Raw genomic sequence first — 21,306 nt, forward strand, 5'->3', positions numbered from 1 at the left:
TTAGTAATGGTAAAATATAGAGTATTTATGTAAAGTAAATACAAGTGTCTGGAAAAAGTGCAGCCATTGTTAATACACCAGGAATGGTTTGCACGGCACTGATGTAACCTGGCAGCCAAGGACAGTGGACTGGAGTGTGCATGTGTAAACAATGATGGCTTCATTGTACTAGTCAATGTGGGTGGTAGATGCTATTGAGTGAGTGTGTGTACTGTGTGGCTGTTGTATTCAAAATGACTAAGCAAGTAGAGCAATGAATCTGCATCAGATTTTGTGTTAGGCTTGAACATTCCTCCATGGAAACTATTGAGATGATTCAGAAGGCTGCAGGTATGGGCAACTGGCGATTGACAGCTTCATCACAATACATGCATCACAGCTCATGCAGTTTTTGATCAAATCACCCAGGTGACTTAGCTCAGCTTCAGCCCAGATTAGGCGCCCTGCAACTTTTGCCTTTTTCTAAAACTAAAATCATCTTTGAAAGGAAAGAGATTTTAGACCATTGATAAGATTCAGGAAAATACGATGGGGCAGCTGTTAGCAATTGTGAGAACTGTCTGAGGTCCCAAGGTGCCTACTCTGAAGGGGACTGAAGTGTCATTATCCTGTGTACACTGTTTCTTGTAATGTCTTTCTTCTCCAATAAATGTCTCTATTTTTCATAGTACATGGCTGGACAGGCCTTGTATATATATATGGCAGCATTATAGACTCAAACATTTTTATTAACAGATGTGCCCAATCAAAGAGAAACGTTAACCCTGGTTTAATTAAAATGCTTTAAAGACTCAGAGCAGAAACTAAACTGTTGCCTGAGTTCTTGTCTGGCGGTGTGATCGTGATGGGGACAGTCTTACGTCCAGCTCCCCGTGGCTGCGGAGGTGAGGGAGGTGGTGTTGGGGTGGGGTGTTCTGGTTGATTCAGATTTGCTTAGGGCTTGATTTCCTTACAATGTTCACGATGAGGTTTTAAGTTAATTAAGAGACAGGTAAGTATATACATTAAAAACTAAATTATAATGTGTCTTTAAAACATTATTTAAAACTATTTGCTATGAAGAGTAGTAAGAGAATAGTGAGTATATAATATTTAATTTCAATTAACTACTTTCTTATACCCTAGGCTGACCAGATATCTGGTTTTCATATAAGATCAGTTCTCTGCGTACCTATTTGGAATAGCAACCACCAAATAATTGGTAAGACATCACCTAAATGTTGAAATACCTTTTTTAAAGAATACACATTTTCTTTTAAATACACCTATTTCTTTTTCCCTCTCAAAAATATACTTATTTTATTTAAATAGGTGTATACAAATATTTTCCTTATTTTTTTATTTTAAATTATGTTATTGTTGTTCCATTGTGGTTGCCTGCATTTTGCCCCCACCTATTCTTTTTTGTTAAATGTCTTCTCCCTTTTTATGTTCTGGATTCATAAACCTGTGTCTTGTATAATCTCATAAGTGCAGAGTCCTGATGAATCAACATTATTAATCAGATCAATGAACAAATATTTATTCCTTTAAATATGAAATAATAATTTTGAAGTTGGAAGGAATCTCAGAAAGCAATAGGACCCTCTCATCTTACCCTTTGGAAACTGAGGTAGAGAGGGTCAGGAAGCACAAAGAAGAATAAAGTCACAGAGTGAGTTGGTGACAAGGTAAAAAAACTCAGGCCTCCTACTTCCTCGTACAGACTTTCCCGCTGTGTCTGCATATTTACACTGATGCATTCGCACATGGGTTACATGCAAAGAAAGAAAGCACATGAGCATTTGACATATACTGAACATACATTCTTCTGCCTACATGATTTTGAAATGTTACACTTTCCCCAAAATAAGGGAATTGTGGGTCAAAGCAGCCTCCAATCTTTCTCTTTCCTTATTCCTTTCCCTCCCCTCAAAAACTCAGGAAAAACATTGAAACTAAGAAAGAAGTCTAGGCAAGAGGAGGTCAGTGGGTAAGGTAAAGAAGCTGTGAAGGATGTCAGCATTAGTTAAAACTATTGAAGTGCAAAGAAAATGGGAGCTTTTCCTGAGAGACGTAAGGTAACTAATGCATTTGGTAACCAACGCATTCATTTGCCTCTTTGTTTACCCCAACTTTGCCACTTCAACTCTGACACCGCTACCTACCAATTTACTACACTATAAATTACCTAATGTTGTCAAGATGTGGCTTCTAAGAGAAATTTTTTTATCAGTTTGCTTAATTTACAGGAAAAATTGGTACATTATTGGATATAAAGAATATTCTAAGACTTTGGAATTTGAGCCCCTAGTATAAAGCATTGAATTATATCATGTATGGAATTTACAATATATTTAAGTTAAAAGTAAACATTTGTTATTTTTTTCAAAATTAAGACCGTGGCTTGCCTGTTACGTGCTAAAAGATTTGCATTTAATTATACATCTTTTAGCGTATCATGGCTTACCTTCTTGGTGGGAAATTAGGTGTTTTGAAAAATAAAAGCCTGCTTGAGAATTTCATCTATTTTCTGTTTGTTCTAAATGGGGATACAGGGAAGTAGTTTATGAGATTGATGAGTTTTTTTGGTTAAAACTTGTAGGTTTTCATAATCATGCCCCAAAACATCTGGTCTATGCTGGAAATGAACTTTGGAAAGAGGAAGGACACGTGAATTAAGTTTGTTAGGATTATGTGCACCCCACTGGGAGCAGACCACAGCCCTAACCTTGCTTTGAGGGTTGACGGGATCATCACTCCTAATATTTCTTGAATGTCCACTCCATGTGGAACAATATACTTTACAGACATTCAAACATTATCTCATTTAATCTTTATAACACCGTGAGATAATTAATATTTGAACCTCCATTTTACAAATGAAGAAATTTGGTGCCAAACAGTTTAGGAAACTTAGCTCAAGGTGGGGTTAAAATTTGACTAAATGTTGACATCTAACTCCAGAGCTGGCGTGCTTAACGCCACATCGCCCTGCCTCACTCAAACCTCTGCTTCTGGGAACTGAAAAAATAAAAAATTGTGTGTGTGTGTGCCTGTATACGTATATATACACAGTTATACATATTCAGTTACATATACGGGGCAGTAGAAAGTAGGTTTACAGTTGTGAGTATGTGAAACACGAGTTTATAATGATCATATTATTTTCCATACAATTGTAAACCTACATTTGCCCCACCTGTATGTATGTCTGTGTATATGCGGCAGATTTATCAGAGTTACCGTGCACAGTCACCCTGAAAACCCTGTTCAGGAAGTCAGGTTGATGCCTGGTAGAACTCTAAGCTTCGAGGAGTCCGGAAGCAGCCTGCATTTCAGGACACCTCTGATCTGCTGTATGGAGAACACAGGTACTAGAGAGCTCAGAGATAAACTGGTGTCTCAGATTACTTAAAGGAGGCCTAGAGCCCACTGGGGCGACTATTGTACATTGTAATAACAGTGTCCAGTGCTGAAAATAACCCCATATCCCAAACTCTTCCCACAGGAGTGGCTCAGGTGTTAAATAGACTCGACGGAAAACCTTTCGATGATGCAGATCAACGACTTTTTGAGGTGAGAAAATTAACCAAGGGTTATAGCTGAGACACCAGTAGTCTCCTGGTTGCAGCTTGCCCAAAGTGGTAAGGATAAATAATTGTTAATTATCATTATACTTAAACATGTGACAGAATTTAAAGAAAACATTAAAGAATATATTGATGCATAGGTAAGATTTGATTTCATTTTTTTTCACTGTTAAGATTCTTTTGTGACCAGTGATTATTTTTAGTGTAATTTTGTTACAGAAATGAATTACCCACTCTTGTCCAAAGTGTTGTCTTATCTTGTCTTTGTTTGGGTGTGGTCAGGGTGGTGAGACCTCTGGCCAGCTCTGCCAGGTGTGTCGTCATCAACTCTCTGACGTTCACGAGTCCCCTTTACTCCAGGCTGCCCTGCAGCTGGAGAGGCGGCCTTGAGCAGGCTGCCTGTGGACTTTAGACTAGTGACCAACGCGAAAACCCCATGGTTAGTTTTCTGCAGCCGAGAATACTTCACAGTTTCTTCACTAACTCATTCTAAACCAACCCTCCTTCTGCTTAACATGTAACTACAAGTATATTTGGTTGCTAAAATATTTTAGAGGCTTGCTACTGAAAGAGGTTGCTTTTGGTCCAATGGTAGAGAATTACTCAAATCAGTCCACAACCTAAAAAAGAACACATTTAAACAGTCTGTAAGCATGTTTTTAAATGTATGAAATCATTTCTCCACAATGACAGTAAATTACTGTTTTTTTCTGAGATGCAATGTGAGCTATAAAGCTGTATGTGATAATAGTCATTAAGGATTTTAATGTGCATGTTTCCCCAAGGCCTACCTCTGTGTACAATAAAGTGATGTTTTCAGGCCCATCGCCGGTGACTGCCTGCTTTTATATGAGATTATTCCAAGGAGTTATTGCAATTTTTAATCAGTGGGCTTTCTCTTTCTTAGGCGTTTGTCATCTTTTGTGGCCTGGGCATCAACAACACCATCATGTACGACCAGGTGAAGAAGTCCTGGGCCAAGCAGTCGGTGGCTCTCGATGTGAGTGCAGTGTTTGTGTCAGGACTGTGTGATGACGAGCCCTGGTTTTTATGACAGAAAAAATTCTTGTTATGGGGCTTCCTTTCTCAATTTTTAATTTTCTATTCATTGGGTCTTAATCACTTTAGTGTCATGGATTTGAATTTTATGAAAGCTAGAGACTCTCTCTAGAAGAATGCACATATGCACACAATCTTATATATAATTTCAGGGAATTCACAGATTCATTGAAGCCTACCCATATATGTTGTATGGTTAAACATAGATTTTTAAATATTAGTTCATTAAAAATGATGATTCAGAAATAACTTCCCAGGATTTAAAGTGCATTATGAACTTATTTCGAATATATGTGGATGTTCTGGAAATGCATGACTTTTCTTGCCATATGAGAACACCCCCCTAGGAGGGCATGTAGCCCAGGTAGGGGAGCTGCCTCCGCCATTACCCACCTTCTCCCTTCGCCAACACCCCCTCAGCACTCTGACCTCTTTCCCAGGCCCGCACCACGTCTCCTGTCAGACCCGCTCAGTTCTAAAAGAATAATTCTCATCTCCCCTCAATCCCACCTTGTTTAGACCCAAGACCTATTTTTTTTCCCTCTCTGTAACTATTATCAAAGATCTTGTTTGTATCTATGAAATGCTTCTAGTTAGGGCAGATAAAATGTCAATGTGGAGATAATACTTTATAGATCACTATGATGTCAGATAGACCCAATCCTCAAAACATTCTGTGCACCCAGTGAGATGCTGGTAGAAAGAGGAAACCAGGGGAGAGGACCAGGGGAGTCAACGGCACTTGCAGTACTCTGACTTAAAGTTTATAAGACATAAAATTATAGGTACCTATCTACATACTTTGCTTTTTTCCCCTGTGTAGACTGTGAACTCCAGAAACAGGGATTTTTATTGATTTTGCAATCTTATTCCCAGTGCCTAATAGTGTGTGGAGCACAGAGGAAGTATTTACTGAGTGGTTTTTATTTTTATTCTATTTTAAATAGTGACATAGTAAATTTAAAAAGTATCATGGTTTTCTTTTCTTTTTTTACCATTTTTATTGTATTTTATTTTTTGAATTATTTTATTTTTGTTCAAGTACAGTTGTCTGCATTTACCCTCCATCACCCCCTCCCCAGCCATCTCCACCTCCCTCTCCTGCTTCCACCCACCCTGGTTTTGTCCATGTGTCCTTTATAGTTGTTCCTGAAAACCATCCCCGTCCATTATCCCCTCCCACCCCCCTGCCCACTGTCAGATTGTTCTTAGTTGTTGCTTTTATTAACTGGTTTTTGGGTGGAGGGAGGGAGGGAATTAAAGAATGAAGGAAGGTTTTTAGTTTAGTTTTGTTTTTTGCTCTTTCTCTGAGCTAGTTCTGCTTTGCTTTGTGTAACATCTTTATAATAAGGAATACAAACAATACCTACAGGATGAATTAATACACAGGCAAACTGTAAACATGCAAGCAACTGATGGGAATGACTGGCAGAGTGTTACGGTGTGTGTACAGAACTGTTTTCAGATCTCAGCTCTGTCACCCGCCTTGGTTGTGAGAATTAAATGAGATGAGCCTTGAGAAGATTTTAATACTTAATCAGTAAAATTATAGCAATTGTGTTGCACTACATTATCACTTGTAGTCGTATATTCGTTACTGTGAAATCAGCATGGATTGGGAGAAGGAGCAAAGGACAGGGATTTGGAACCGCAAATACTGAATCACGACTCCTTCGCCGACATCGAATTTCAATCTCCACAGAGTGGCCTCACCCATTGTTCCGTGGTAACAGTAGAAGGAAGACGAACTCTCCCCTAGACCCACCCATCCCACCTTCATATGGCTGTGGTATGATTCACACACACGTACACAGAACACAGCACACCTCTCACCTCTCCCCATTCTCACTTCTCTCTTGGAGTGGGTCTTCCTCCCATTGTGAAGGGGCTAAAATAACTGGGTTGAAGCGTGAGTGATCGTTTACCTTAAAGTCAGCCTTCTCACTGGCCCCGCTTCCTAATCCTCCCTCTCCCCGCACCCCCAGCCCCACCGGAGAGCCACAGATCCTTTCGCCAGGAAAGTGCTAGTATCGCCCCAGTCTACTCACCCCCCAATTGCTCCTGTGGCTTCCTAGTGAACACCCTCCTGTTTGTGCAACTCGGATACCTTTTCTCTTTAGATACGAAAATTATTACTGACACTCTCAAATGTCCAGCACAACTCTGACCTTGTGACAATCCCACCCTCTCAGAAGTTGACTTATATGTGTGAACTTGTATGTGCTGTGCCCATTATTTTGTACCAGTGTTAAAAGTGGTTTTCCCTGTCAGAATGCTGGTGTTGCCATCTTGGATTTGTCCCTCCCACCTCTGCTCAACCCCTGCCTCACCAGGTACTAAATTCTTGGCTCTATTGATCGGGCATATACCACCCCCTTCAGCCCAGGAATCCATATTCAAGAATACCTGGAAGGATTTCTTATCTCAGGACTTTGTGAAGATAAAAATGACTTGTGGAGGGCTACTAAACCCAAACTCATTAATTAGCTTCTGAATGAATATATTTAAAATTTATATATTTATAAATATTATGTGTGAATATTAACAATGTAATATTAGTATAAATATTTCTTTAAAAGTATGTTGCTTACATCTATGTATTTATAACTACTCTGATCTACTAAGGTATGTAAGCTACTTTATAGGAGTATAAAGGGTCCAGCAAATTCTTAAAAGGTAAGACAATAATAACAACAACAGAGCTGAGAAAAAGATGAAGGGAGGTAGGGAGGGAGAGAGAGAAAAAGGGAGAGAGAGAGTGCGCATGAGCTCCCAAGCCAAGGGGCCCTGAGCCACATGCAATGCTGTCCTTAAATCATCTCCTTTGCTCCTCCCCAAAGACCTGGGACAGCCTGCTCCCCTTTATCCACTGTGGCTAAGGGAAGATCCCCAACTTGAGTCTGGCCAGGTTCTTTATCTTGTATGTCTCATTTTTGCTAATTTTTTCAGTTCTTATCCTACTTGATCTTGCCCAAGGTGTAGATGTCTAAGAGTAGTTTTTTCATTCCTATAGTTTTATTGCAGTGGCCTTTTTTCAGCTGGAAACAAGAGTGAAGGGAAATGATACCCCGATGGTCCCCAGTGACAATAAGGCACGTAGGAGCCTTCATCGTCTGGAGAGGGAACGTGAATGCATTTCTTCTTGCATGCTCATGAGACTCTAAAGAACAGCACAACATCCTCCTCTGCGTTTTAACAATTCTTTCCCCCTAAGCATATTAAATAAAAATACTCCCATTGGTGCATCCTCTGGAAGTAAATATTCTCCAGATAAATTCCCTGAGAAGATTTATAATCTCCAAATGCTTGCCAAAATGTTCAGAGCTCACTAGAAGTACATGTTCACTGCAGGCCTCACTTGGCATCAATTCCCCCCCCCCCCCCCCCCACCAGAAAGAGGCTGCCGACTTTAACTAAACAAGGGGCAGTGCAGGGACAAAGATTTAAAGCCTTGTCTGTGACACTGGTCTGATAAATCTAGTTAGGACTGAATGCTGGTTCAGTACTGTTGATCTTGGTCAGGCACCTTAACCACTCAATCCCAGTTATTTTATATTTTAAATGGGGATGATAAGAAAGGTGTTTTAACAGTCAAATAAACTAATGCAGGGTGAGTGTTTAGTAACAGTAGCACCTCATAAAAGTTAGCTGTTCTGTTAATCAGAGCACTTGCTATTCTTTATTTGCAGAGTTCAGTCTGCTCAGCCCAAGATTTGCTGTAAATCTGTGCTGATTGAGGGGCTGGGAAGGAGGTATGATATTGTGCCCCTATTATCTGGAAGATCAGCACTACTGCCCACTAACTCCCGCTCACTCGGGGCAAGGCTGCTGTCCCTGGCCCACGTTATCTGATGTGTTTCTCCAGAAAAGTCCAAGGCATGCAAATACAAAATTTCCCATGTCAAAAAAAATAGCCATGTGGGTCTTCTAATGCTATGCATCTCCAATGGCAACTGGCCTTCCAGAGAAGACTTGCCATGCTGGAGAGTCCGGCCCTGCTGCCTGTGCTGGCCACTTCAGCTCTCTTTAGCCTAATCCACAAATGGTGAAAAATAAAAATGTAAACACAAAAATACTTTCTACCCTTCTGGCCTTTAAAAAGTAACGTGACTAATACATTATCTGAAGTTTGTTTAACAATTGAATTATAACACAATTATTTTGACAGATGCTTTTCTTAATTTCTCATAATTTAGTTATGTAACTCTGTTGTTAAAGTCCTTTTTTATATCTTTATAAAATTAATATTCCAAGGCTCTTAGAGAGCAAAGATGCTCTTAAAGCTGAATATTGGAACAAAGAGAGGAATTTACTATCATTTTCAATAATTTTAATTTTATGATCCTGATTTCCATTTTATATGAGCAATCAAGAACTTCAACAAGAAATATACTCATGTATATTCACACTTTCTTAAAGTGAGGCTCAAAGATAAAAGGGGGGAACTTTACCTATAAATACTGAATAGAGGGAAAGTTCAGTACAAGTGTAGATGCAGAATATTACTTCTTCATTTTCGAACATCAAGAATTATCCTTTGGGGTATCTTTCATATATATTGCAAATAAAACCTTACCTAATACTAATGAGAAAATTTCCGGGAAATTTTCAGTGTGTTCAGGGACACCTTAGCCACCTTTACGATCAGAATGGGGAAGGAGTGAGGATCAAACAGAGAGCCTGGAAAGGGCATAAGCAACCAAGAGCCAAGCCCCATTCTTCTGTCTCCTATCCATTTCTGTCTCCTAGCTCCTATCCAATCCTCTCCTATCCATTTTCTCCTTTCCAATGTCCACAGCAGAGATCCTACTTAAGGGCTTCATGACCTCTTGACTGAGCACTTTTAATAGCCTTCTGTTTGTTCTTCCTAAACTATAATTCACATTGCATCACACAGCCATTCATACACCTTAACTTACTCCCCCATTACCTACCCAACTATGAACGTTCTGGCCTTTGGAACCCTTGGAAATCTCATACCAAACGATCTTCCCTCCCCTGGCTTCCACTTTTCTTCTCAGAGTGTTCCATGCTGCTTACAGACTCAATTAGTCTGTAATTCATAGTACGAATCAGACTCTGTCTGCAGAACAGCCACCTGCTTCTCGGCCACCTGACCTTTCCTCTAGCACTGTCTCCACTTTCGATATTCCATTCCAATGACGGCATCTCCCCTCGAAATTACTCCCTCATTCAAAGCTTGATTTAAACGTTGTCTTCTCTCTAAAGCTTTTAACCCCACCCTGTAGAATGGGGTGGTCATTCATTCCTCTCTTTGCCTTATATTGTAGTTAATCGTGAATCTGTATGTTTTCCTCTCCTGAAACATATTTTGATTAAAGTGACCGTGTCTTATCTATTTCTTATTCCTTTTGGTGTTTTAAATATTATGGTGTTTGATAAAAGTGTATTAAATACATGAATGCATGCAGCCACAGATAATTATTTTGGTCTGTCATGTCAATATTCCAAAAGGACAAAGCTTGGGCTGTGAAGGGGAAGCTGGCAGCCACTTTGGCTGGCCACAGACTTGGGTAGGATCACCGCTGTGTTCCTTTCCCCCATGGCCTATACTCTGTATTGGCCATGACTATAAAGTTGCTCTTATGTATTTACTTGTGGAGGGGCCTCTTCCCACTTACCATGTCCCCTGGGTATTTCCTTGGATGGTTATTATGGGGCCAACCTGGCTTCCTAGCAGTAAAGAAGAAGGAGAGAGATGAAAGAGATGGTGCTCCCATTAAGAATCTCCTAAGCTCCAAGGAATGAATCTTTTGAAAGAGCTAGAGTCAAAGGATGCCAACACAATGTCACTTCATTGTTTCCCACCCCTCTTCCTTTAAACTGCTCCGTTGAATCATTCTTTCCCACCCTTGGACGAACACTCTGGTAGATTCCACAGCTCTTCTGACACATTTAGCTGTGAAATAGTCTCCAAGATTCCTCATTGCCTGAATTGGAAGCTTATGGTCAGGAGATGGTCACAGTGGGCTTCTTTATATTCCTTATTTCACCTCCTCCCACAAGACAGGAGCGGGGAGTACGAGGGAGGAGGGATGAAAGGGCAGAGTCCTTCATATTTGATGCCGTCCGAACCTGGTTTCAGGGTCCTCGGTGTCAGACACCAGCATTTGCTTTCTACCATGAGCTGCTTTCAGGAATCCTGCAGAGAGCCAGGGCCAGGCTCTTGTCGGCAGTTCCTGATGTGGGTTTGTCCCTGCTGACTGGCAGGGTACAGTCTCTTCTTCATCCCTGGCTTCCAACCAGAACTTTTCTCTGTGGGAATCATCTTACTCTTTCAGGAAGTCCTCTTGGTCAGGTTCTGTTTTGTTTTTATCTTTTTTATTGTGGCAAAATAAATGCAACATAAAACTTACCATTTTAAATGTACAGTTTAGGAGCATTAAGTACGTTCGCATTGTTGCACAACCATCACCAGCATCCATCTGCAGAACTTTTTAACCTTCCCCCGCTGAAGCCCTGTGCCTGTCAAGCACTAACTCTCATTCTTCTTTCCACCCGGCCCATGACAACCAATGTTCTACTGCATGTCTATGAATTTGACTGCTCATGTCAAATGAGCTAGCTCATGTCCAACAGCCCCTTTATCTGCTGTTTCACCTTTCAGTTTCAGTTTCAGTTACCCGTGGTCAACCACGTCCTAACATATTAAATGGAGATCTCCCAGAAACAAACAATTCATAAGTTTTAAATCCGAGTAGTATGATGAAATCTCGTGCCGAGCTTCTCTGTCACCTGGGGTGCGAATCATCCCTTTGTCCAGTGTACCCTCGCTCTGGATGGCCCCCATCCCCGTTAGTCACTTAGTAGCCTCTTCGGTTATCAAATCGACTGTCAAGGTATCCCAGGGCTTGTGTTTGAGAAGCTCTTTACTTCACTTAGTAATGGCACCCAAGCTCCAGGGTAGTGATGCTGGCAATATGGATAAGCTAGCGAGAAGTTGTAAAGTGCTTCCTTTAAGTGAAAAGGTGAAAGTTCTCAACTTCATAAGAAAAAAATTATATGTTAAGGTTATTAAGATCTACAATAAGAATGAATCTTCTATTCTACATGAAACTGTGAAAAAGAAATTTGTGCAATTTGCTAAGAGAGAGAGTCCACATTCACATAACTTTTGTTATAGTATATTGTTATAATTGTTTTGTTGTATTGTTAGTTATCATTAATATCTTATTGTACCTAATTTATAAACTAAAATTCAGCATAGGTGTGTGTGTATGTACAGGAAAAGACATAGTTTTGGGGGTTGATACTATCCAGGGTTTCAGGCGCACAATAGGATTTTGAAACATACCCATGAATGAGAAGGGGGCCACTCTAAGTGGGATCGTATGGCATTTGCCCTTTTGTGACTTATGTGTCCTTTTGTGGCTTATTTCACTTAGCGTGATGTCTGCAGGATCCATCCATATTATTGTATGTGTCAGGATTTCTTTTTTTAAGGTTGAATAATATTCCATTTATGCGTATACCACATTTGTTCATCTATTTATCTGTTGATAGACACTGGTATTGCTTCTATGGTCAGAGGCATTTTAAGCCTGGATATCTTTCATGAGTCCATTTGGCTCATGGGAAAACTCGCATCTTCAGCTATTAGATAAAACAAATGGAGGTCCTCCTCCAAGAAGCCTTCTCCTTCCTCTCACTAACTTTTAGAATGTTTGGACATGAATCAAGTACCAGTTCCCACACCACACCCTGGGAAATAGATATTATGTTCTACAGGTGGTTCTCTGGAAGGAATCCTCAAGAACTCCTAAGAAATTCCCCAAATGCTCTCTTTCATGAAGTCTTACCAAATTTTTTTTACACAGTGCAGAGATAGGTAATAAGCACTCTAACTTTCAGGTGTAGAATGAGTTTGGGGCACCTTCTTTCCAGGTCTGGCGTCGAAGGCCTACAGGCCTCGCATCTCCCCCTTGGAATGTAGCACCTCTTGGTCTCAACTGTAAACTCAGAAAGAAGGAGTCCCTTTTAAATGTCCTGTTACCTACCGAAATGATTTTTCCCAGGCCAAGTTACTGTCAGACCATGTTTAAATGATACAAGTCAGCCCTTGGAAAACCCATGTTTATCTGTAGGTGCAAAGAATGCAGATCGTTAACTACAAGGCGAAATGCAACACACCGGCAGAAATGGAATTCTTCCCGCTTGTAAATTTTTCTTTACTGAAAACATGTTGAATCATCTAAAAACTTCATTTTTTTTGAAAGGAGAAAAAGAAACCCCAGTGGTTTTCTGTCCTGAAATGGTTATGTGGGAATTAGTTCCCCATTGTAGCCACTACCATGTCTTAAGTTACTTTTAAAAATAAAATCAAAATAAAACAAGAGCACTTTGGAAGCTGTTCTTGGTAAAAATTCCAGGCGTTTGTTGAACTGGTTTATAAATTATGACCACATTGTGGCTTTTAAAAAGACCCCGAGAGAATAATCATGCTGAACCTTCTACTAAACCTCAAATTTCACCATTTCCATGGATGTTTCCTGATCTGGCACCAACAGATATGATTGTTTCTTACTTTTAACCTCTTTGTAAAAGGGCAATTGTCACATAAAATCTTTGTTGTGTTAGTTGACCTTTGGATATGAATATTTTACAAAGACTAGTAAAAGCATAGTATGAATCAGTTATAGTTCTGATAATGTGGATAAAGATTAGTCAAATTGTTTTTATTAAGATTTTTTATATCTACCTTGACACAAATATGACATTATTTGTTTTTTAATGTCTTAAGTTGTAAGAGCTATACATTATTATTACACAATAGCTGTAAAAAGCATTTAGAAGAAATAAAAGTTACTGGTAACTTACTGCTTAGGCTAACCACCTTATTGTTTGGGTTGATACTTTTTTAAATTTTATCATTCAGTCCTTTGAAGATGCACTGTCTTTTTGGCTTCCACTGTTACTAATGAAAAGTCTGCCATCATTCTTGTTGTTCCCCTGAATGTAATGTGTATTTATCACTGTCTTTAACATTTTCCTTTTATTTTGTTTTGCAGTCTTTTGACGGTGATATGCCTGGATGTATATTTCTTTCTGTTTCTTCTGGTTGTCTTTGATTAAAGAATTGATAACTATTAATTGCAGAAAATATTTGGCTAGTATCTCTTCAAATGTCTATTTTCCCCTATTTTCCTCCTCTCTTTCTGGGTCTAGTTAAACATACATTAAATTGTGATATTACTCTACATATCTCTGACACTCTATAGTTTTTTCCATTTTTTATGCTTCAATTTGGGGATTTTCTTTTGAACTTTCTTAGAGTTTTCTGATTTATTTCTTCTGTCTAGTCATCTATAAAGTTTATTTATTTTGATGTTTTATTATATTATGTCCTATGAAATTAATGTAGTGGTACTGGATATTTTGACTTGGTTCTTTTATGAGCTTTTACAGCCCTAGTGACACTTGTCAACTATTATTAGTTAGGCCTAACTTCTTCTCAAAAGTGGTGACATACAGTTCTTCACAAGTTATTCTATGCCCCTAGTCTTTTTTTTTAAAGATTTTATTTATTTATTTATCTTTAGAGGGAAAGGAGAGAGGGAGAGAAACATCAATGTATGGTTGCCTTTTGTGCATCTCCTGCTGGTAGTTAGCCTGCAAGGAACTGGCCTGCAACCCAGGCATGTGCCCTGACTGGGAATCAAACCGCGATTGTCTGGTTCGCAGGCCCGTGCTCAATCCACTGAGCTACACCAGCCAGGGCTATGTCCCTAGTCTTTAATTCTATGTCCCTAGACTCATCACGTGCATTGATGAGTCTGCCAGGATTGACTATTTCTTCTCTTGACTAAGGGTCACGTTTTTCTGTGTCTTTGCATGTTTTCATAAATATTTATTGCATACCAAACATCTTATGTAGAAGGAAAAAAGCAGGTAAATTTTTTGTTAGATACTGTTTGGGTCAAATAATATTTTTGTTGTGTTGTGGTGTTCATAGACAGGAGATGTGATTTTTTTAAATATCAGGCAGCTAGAAGAAGGAGCTGGTCATACGAATTCACTCATCTGTAGAGCATAGCTAGAGAGAGGCTGGAGCTTTCATTAGTTTCAGTTCATTTCTGGTTTTCAGAGCTGTTGTGAATATCTCCCTTTGCCCTTCAAGCCAACCCCAATGACTCCGGCTGCATTGAGTGACTGGAACGAATTTGAGTTGCAGCCTGAAAGTTCATTTCAGTTCACCTGTGGATTCAACTCCAGCAAGATCTTAACACCTACCTAATGTGTAAGAAAATAAGATGTCTATCGTATTTTCTAGCTCTGCACTCACCACCACTCTGACAGCCAACTTCCCGTAGAGGAGAAACTTCAAGCTGAGAGATTTACTTTGGCACTGTGGTTTTTCCAGATGCCCATGCATCATGGCAGCCCACACGGTCATTAAAAACTTGACCAGTTTTCTTCCTTTCCGTGGTCACTCTGCTGACGACAGGCTCATCTTACACCCACCTGCAAGCAGTTGCTCCGAGGTATGGAAGCAGTGACTGCCTTTACTGGTCTATAAAGGACTTCCCTTGACTAAAATTTAGTTCACTGGGAGTTCTTGGTGTTCACCATTTACTCGCTGACAGATTTAAAAGAAAGCATGAATTTTATTTTATCTCTTTTTCTTGTTGTCATGAAGTAATGGCAGTCTTTAAAGATCCTCTTCATCCTATCTGGAAGTGAAAATTTCTGCCCAATTCTTTTTCACTTTCCACAACCGATTGATATGGATGCATTAGTATTAATTTTTTTGTAATTTCAGGGTATTTTGTCAAGATGGAATTTGACATCAATCTGCTATCAGATTGATATCAATTTGCTATCATCAATCTCTCTTCTTGAATTGTTACTATTTCTTGCTTTATACTTTTTCATTCCATATCATTTGCAAAAATAGGGTCATGGCTGGAAATTGTTTCTTTCACAGATTTAAAAATACTGTTTTTAAGGGTCCAGAGGGGAGAGGGGAGAGAAGCACAGAGTAAAAGGGGATGGACTCACGTGAATAAGTATGAAGGACACATGGACAATAACTAAGGTGGGGGGCAGAGATGGGAGGGGGGTGGGGAGCACTGGGAGGGTGCAGGGCTGGGAATACAAGAAAGAAAACTGTACTTGAACAAAAGTTAAAATAAAAAAATAATGTTTTTAAAAATTTTTATTGCTTTTTACCTTGAAATTTACTTAGTTTGAAATTAACGTTTGTTTGATTTTTTAATCCAGTGAAATGAAAGTTATTTATCATGCTTATTATTTTGCAAAAGCATTCTTTATTTTTTAATTAATAAAGAAAGAATGAACCAGTATCATTTAAATTCTCACTAGATAAAAAAATAAATTGAGTATTTGCTTACCTGTATTTTGCTAGTTTTTGTTCACATATTATAGGATTTTAATTACATTATCATTAGTAAATCATTACTTTCTACAATGCAGTTACTTTTTCAAAAATGGTTTATATTTTTCTGTATTAATAGAATTCTATTTCTAATATTTAGTTAGACATAGTGGTTTTTTCTGTAATCTAATCTTGTCTACCAAGCCACTCCAAAACATTAGCATAAACCCATTTTATTATTTCTCAGTAGGAAACATACCTTGACATCTCACCACTTGGAAAGTTCTCCCACGCTACTCCACCACTGCTCTCAGAGACGACCACTGTCCTGGTCCTTCCACCACAGAGTAGTTTTACTTGATTGTAATTTCACATGAATTAAATTATGCAATATGTATTCCTTTTTATAAGGCTTCTTTTAAGCAGCATAATTTGAGATCCATCTATGTTGGCTATATATTGTATGTTTTTTTCTTTTTAAATGCTGAGTTGTATTCGATTGTAGGAATTTGCCAGTTTGTTTATTCATCCTCTTATTGATCAATACATTGGTGTTTCCTCTTTGGAATATGAATAAAGCTGCTATGAATATTTTTACAAGCATATTTCTGAACATATGCTTTTATTTCTCTGTAACTAGTATCTAGTATTAGGATACTGGGTCCAAAGGTCAGTCAGTGTATATTTAGTTTTATAAGAAACAGCCAGATATATATTTTTTCAATGTGATCACACTATCTAGCACTTTCCTACCAAGGAGCCATTAAAGTTTTAATTACTTCACAGTCTCACCAATACGTGGTGCTGTCCTTGTTTTTAATTTTAGTGGTTCTAGTAGATATTTGGTGATACTTTATTATGGTTTTTATTGTCGTTTCCCTGATGACTGATAACATTATATATTTTTCATATACTTATATATCACTCATATTTTCTATTGTGAACTGTCCAGATTTTTTCTCCACTTTTAATTGGATCTCTTGTCTTTTTCAGTAGAAAATTTCAGTGGAAATTCAGTAGAATTTCAGTAGAAATTCTTTACATATCCTGGATACCAGTGTTTGGTCAGGCATGTGTATTGTGAATATTTTATCTAAATCTGGATTTTGCTTATTCATTTTCTAAGTGGTATCTTTTGATGAGTTGTTTTTAGTTTTGATGAAATCTAATGTATCATTTAAAAAATTAAAGTTGTTGCTTTCTGTGATCTAAGAAATCTTTGCCTACCCACAACTCAGGAATATGGTCTCCTATGTTTTCCTCTAAAAGCTTCATGGTTTTAGCTTTTCTATTTCACTCTATGATCCATCTCAATACCTTTTGTGTATAGTAGCAGTCAAGGTTTATTTTTTATTTGTAAACATTTACTGAAAATTTATTTTTTTACAATTTTATTTATTTATCTTTAGAGGGGAAGGGAAGGAAAGAAGGACAGAAATATCAATGTAGGGTTGCCTCTCATGCACCCCCTGCTGGGAACTGGCCTGCAACCCAGGCATATGCCCTGACTGGGAATCGAACCACGAATGTGTGGTTCGCAGGCCTGCGCTCAATCCACTGAGCTACACCAGCCAGGGCTGAAAATTTATCTTCTTCATTAGATAACTTTGGCCCCTTGTTAAAAAACAAATGACTCCAGAAGTGTCAGTCTGCTTCGGGCCCGCCTGTTCTTTTCCACTGATGTGCTGATCCTGGCGTTTGCATTTAACAAATGTGTATCTTTATTGACTCCAACGCCAGTTCCAGTTGTGCTGTTGTAATGTAGGTTCCCTTGAACTTTTTCTGGATGTTACTCCATGTCCATTTGCATCTTGTTGTCTGTGTGTCTGATCACGGAGTATTTGTTGAGCTACTTTGTGGTAAATGCTGTTCTAGGTACTGAGGGTTGAGCAGTGAACGAACAGTCGTCATCTTCTCATGGAGCTCACATTCCAGCCGGAAGAGACAGGCAGTAGAAAGTAAACACGTGTGCTCTAAAAGAAACGAAGCAGGGCGTCACATGAGGAGTGACAGGACACAGGGGCGCCTACAGACAGATCCGGGAGAGCCCTCCCCCCAAAGGGGGGAGCTGAGTCTTGGTATCTCATTCTGTTGTTTGTTTGCTTTAAAATGTCATCTACACTTATTTCATCTATATGGTTTTCTGCTCCACTTTCAATGAGGCGCGCCTTGTAGTTTATTAAGGACACAGCATAAGACTTCTGAAAGGCCAGGGCCCTCACATAAAATGATTGTCTACTTATCTCGGAGTTTTCAGGCTGGTGCCTCCTTTGCCTTGGTCTTCAACGTTTGCCAAGTGGCAAGGCTTTGTGATTGGCCTTGAGCCTTTCTTACTGTCCACTTTTATACCAGAGGAGCTCCTTTATTAGACACACAAAACAGGAGCAGACTGATGTTAGTTGCTCGGCTGATTCCCGCTATCTAGCATGTGGGCAAGGATCTAGGGTGCTTCTGCTGGGCTGAGGCGGTGTGCTCTCTCCCCACACCCGAGGACTCTGAGTCCCTCATGTGTGAGAAGGTGACTGTGTGTGGAGGTCCCCACTGTGTGCCCAGTGCCAGCACAGGACCTGGAGCACAGTAGATATGCAAAAATATTTATTGAGTGAGTGAACCAGACACAATAAAGTGCAGATAAGGATCACTGTTAGAAAACAGGGACAATCTCAGTCTCAGCATTCACAGCTACTAGGACTTTTTAATGAAGTACAGTGAGATGGATAAAAGTGTGCACTTTAAAACAAGACTGTTAGGGTTTTAATTCTAGCTCTGCTGGTTTCTGTCTGTATATCACTTGGCAAGTCTGTTTCATCTTTCTTACTTCCCAGCCTTGTGTAATTGTTATGAGGATGACATGAAATAAGAACAATAAAGTCTTCAGCGCAGTGCTCATAAATTGCCAATAACAATTGTTACTTGCATTATAACATCCCCCACAATGCAGTGCTTTATTTGCAGTGACTCTATCCCCCAAGATGAAAGCTAATATTTTATAAACAGCTGTCATTCGGAGAAGGTCAACTGATTAATTTTCTGGTTAGTACAGACCCTGAGTCCCCTCGTGAGGGCCCTGACATGTGAGAAAGGAGCAATGCCCTGCTGTACGTCTTCTCTCAGACTGGGGGTGGGGGTGGTGGTTGCTGCTTTGGAAAAACTCTTCCATCTTCTCTCATGCCAGGAGGACCGCCGTATGTCACGGGGTGAAACGTAGTTAAGCCACTAGTTATTTTTCTCATTCCAGCTGTATCTGCCTTAAAATGGGTCAAAATTCTTCCCAGAATCTAATAGTGGGTTATCACTTGTAGTGACGGTTTCTGGGTTTTCATTTAGGTATTTCGCGAGACGTGGGAGAACCTGTACTGAGAATCAGCCAGAAACATTTTCTATATGCACACGCACTTTGTTTTCTAGGACAGTACGGCATGTACAGAAAAGTTGGGAAGATAGTTCAGAGAGTTCCCGTGCACCCTATGCCAGTCTCCCTAATTATTAACGTATTACAGTTGTATGTACATCTATCAATTAATAAACTAATGTTGCTACATTATTACTAAAGCCCGTATTTTCTTCAGATTTCTTAATGCTCACCGAATATCCTTTTTCTGTTCCAGAACCCAATCTAGAATACCTTACTACATTTAGTCATTGTGTCCCCCTAGGCCCCTCTTGTCTGTGACAGGTTTTTCAGACTTTTTTTGATGACCTTGATAGTTTTGAGAAATCCTGGTCAGGTATTTTGTCAAATGTCCCTCTTAGAATTCATCTGATGTTTCTCTCAGTATCAGACTGAGGAAGGCTACACACTTTCAACATGACTTACCATGTGGGTGTTGACCTTGTTCACCTGGCCCGGGTAATGCTGGTCAGGCTTCCCTCCCGCGGACGTACTCCCACCCCACCTTCCACTCTGCACTCTTTGGAAGGAAGTCACTAGGCAGGGCAACACCGAAGGAGTGGAGAGCTGTGCTCGACCTCCTGGAGGGGGAAGCAACTACACGTAGTATCTACAATTCTTTTAAACAGGATATGTATCTTTTCTATCATTTATTTATTTTTCCTTTATTTGTGTCAGTCTGTACTGATGGATATTCATTTTGTACTTTGCATTATAATCCACTAATACTTTATTTATCAGATACTGTTTTATACCAGTAAGGGAATCTCTTAACAACAACAAAGGATGTATGGATACGAATGAATGGCGCTTCCGTACAAACATAGTCAACAGTGGAGTCTGTGCATGCATTCTAATAATGCTAGCACTGTTCGAATATTTGCAAAATACTTTAATGGATACTATGAGGTTTGTAAGAAATAACCATAATGTAATGAGTGGATCACCTGCTGAGTGCCGAGGACTCACGTGACCCTCACCAAAACAGCGTGGTGTAGTCTGTGTGTCCACCTCACCAGCCATCATACAGAACCCCCTCTAATTCAGTCCAGTAGAGGGTCGAGGTGAAAGTGTGGTCCCGACGTGGTTTATGAGCTTCAGTGGACAGATGGGTACAAGGTTGAAAAGCTTGAAGGAGGGGCATCTAAGTCAGAGAGTTCAGTCAACCCTGCTTTGTAGAGAAGACAAGCAGAGAATTACCTCTTAGTGACAAGTGGCAGCCAGCTCTACAGTTTGAAAGACACCCAGCAGAGCACTGCGGGCAGCAGGGGGCGGGGGGCAGGAGCAGGGAGGGCTGAGGCAGCACGCTCTCCAGGGCAGTCCCAGCATCCCAGTGCCACTGGGGCAGAGGGCACACAGGGGAACAGGCACGGCAGGAGCTGGCAGCGGCCAGATCACCAAGGTCGCTTACGCTGAACCCAAGTCTAATGGCACCGGAGGACCATTGAAGAGTGTTCAGCAGGACAGGATCATAATCGGTATGACAGCTTACAGGGGCCGTTCTGGCAGTTACACAGAGAAAATTAATTTCAGCACTTTGTAGTCATACCTTGTTTTTTAAATAGTAAGTTGATTATGTTTTTATTTCATTTCCTAGTAAGTGATAGTTGGTGGTTTTCCAAAATCAAATCTACACTCAAATGACTTGCCGCCAGTGCCATGGCCTAAGGAATGTGCTTTGGGTTCTGGGCAAGAATTCCCAGACCCAGCGGGATGTTCCGAGAAGCTGGCATAGTCCCCATGCTAACTGGTTCTGGCTTGTTTAAAAAAAAATTTTTTTAATTAACTTACATTCTTACTGTTCCTTCTCCTGTTGCTATTCTTTGATACTTTTTAAAATGCTACATGTATTAAATGTTTATCATGTGTCAGGCGCTGTGTTAAGTTTTTACATGTGTATATATAATTTAACCTTCACCTAAACAGAT

The 21,306-nt window shown here is 39.7% G+C and overlaps 1 protein-coding gene across 1 annotated transcript in view; it reads left to right on the forward strand.

Annotated features, from left to right (window-relative positions):
• Positions 1-21,306, forward strand: part of PDE11A (phosphodiesterase 11A) — a 326,451-nt gene that overhangs the window by 154,925 nt on the left and 150,220 nt on the right. Inside the window, exons 7-9 of the mRNA XM_037044380.1 lie at positions 1,126-1,201; positions 3,491-3,558; positions 4,480-4,572. Coding sequence (XP_036900275.1) covers positions 1,126-1,201; positions 3,491-3,558; positions 4,480-4,572 — 237 coding nt within the window. The remainder of the gene's footprint in view (positions 1-1,125; positions 1,202-3,490; positions 3,559-4,479; positions 4,573-21,306) is intronic.

Source organism: Sturnira hondurensis, unplaced genomic scaffold, assembly GCF_014824575.4.
Source record: "Sturnira hondurensis isolate 20B ecotype Veracruz unplaced genomic scaffold, ASM1482457v3 Scaffold0004136, whole genome shotgun sequence".
Classification (NCBI taxonomy): Eukaryota; Metazoa; Chordata; class Mammalia; order Chiroptera; family Phyllostomidae; genus Sturnira; species Sturnira hondurensis.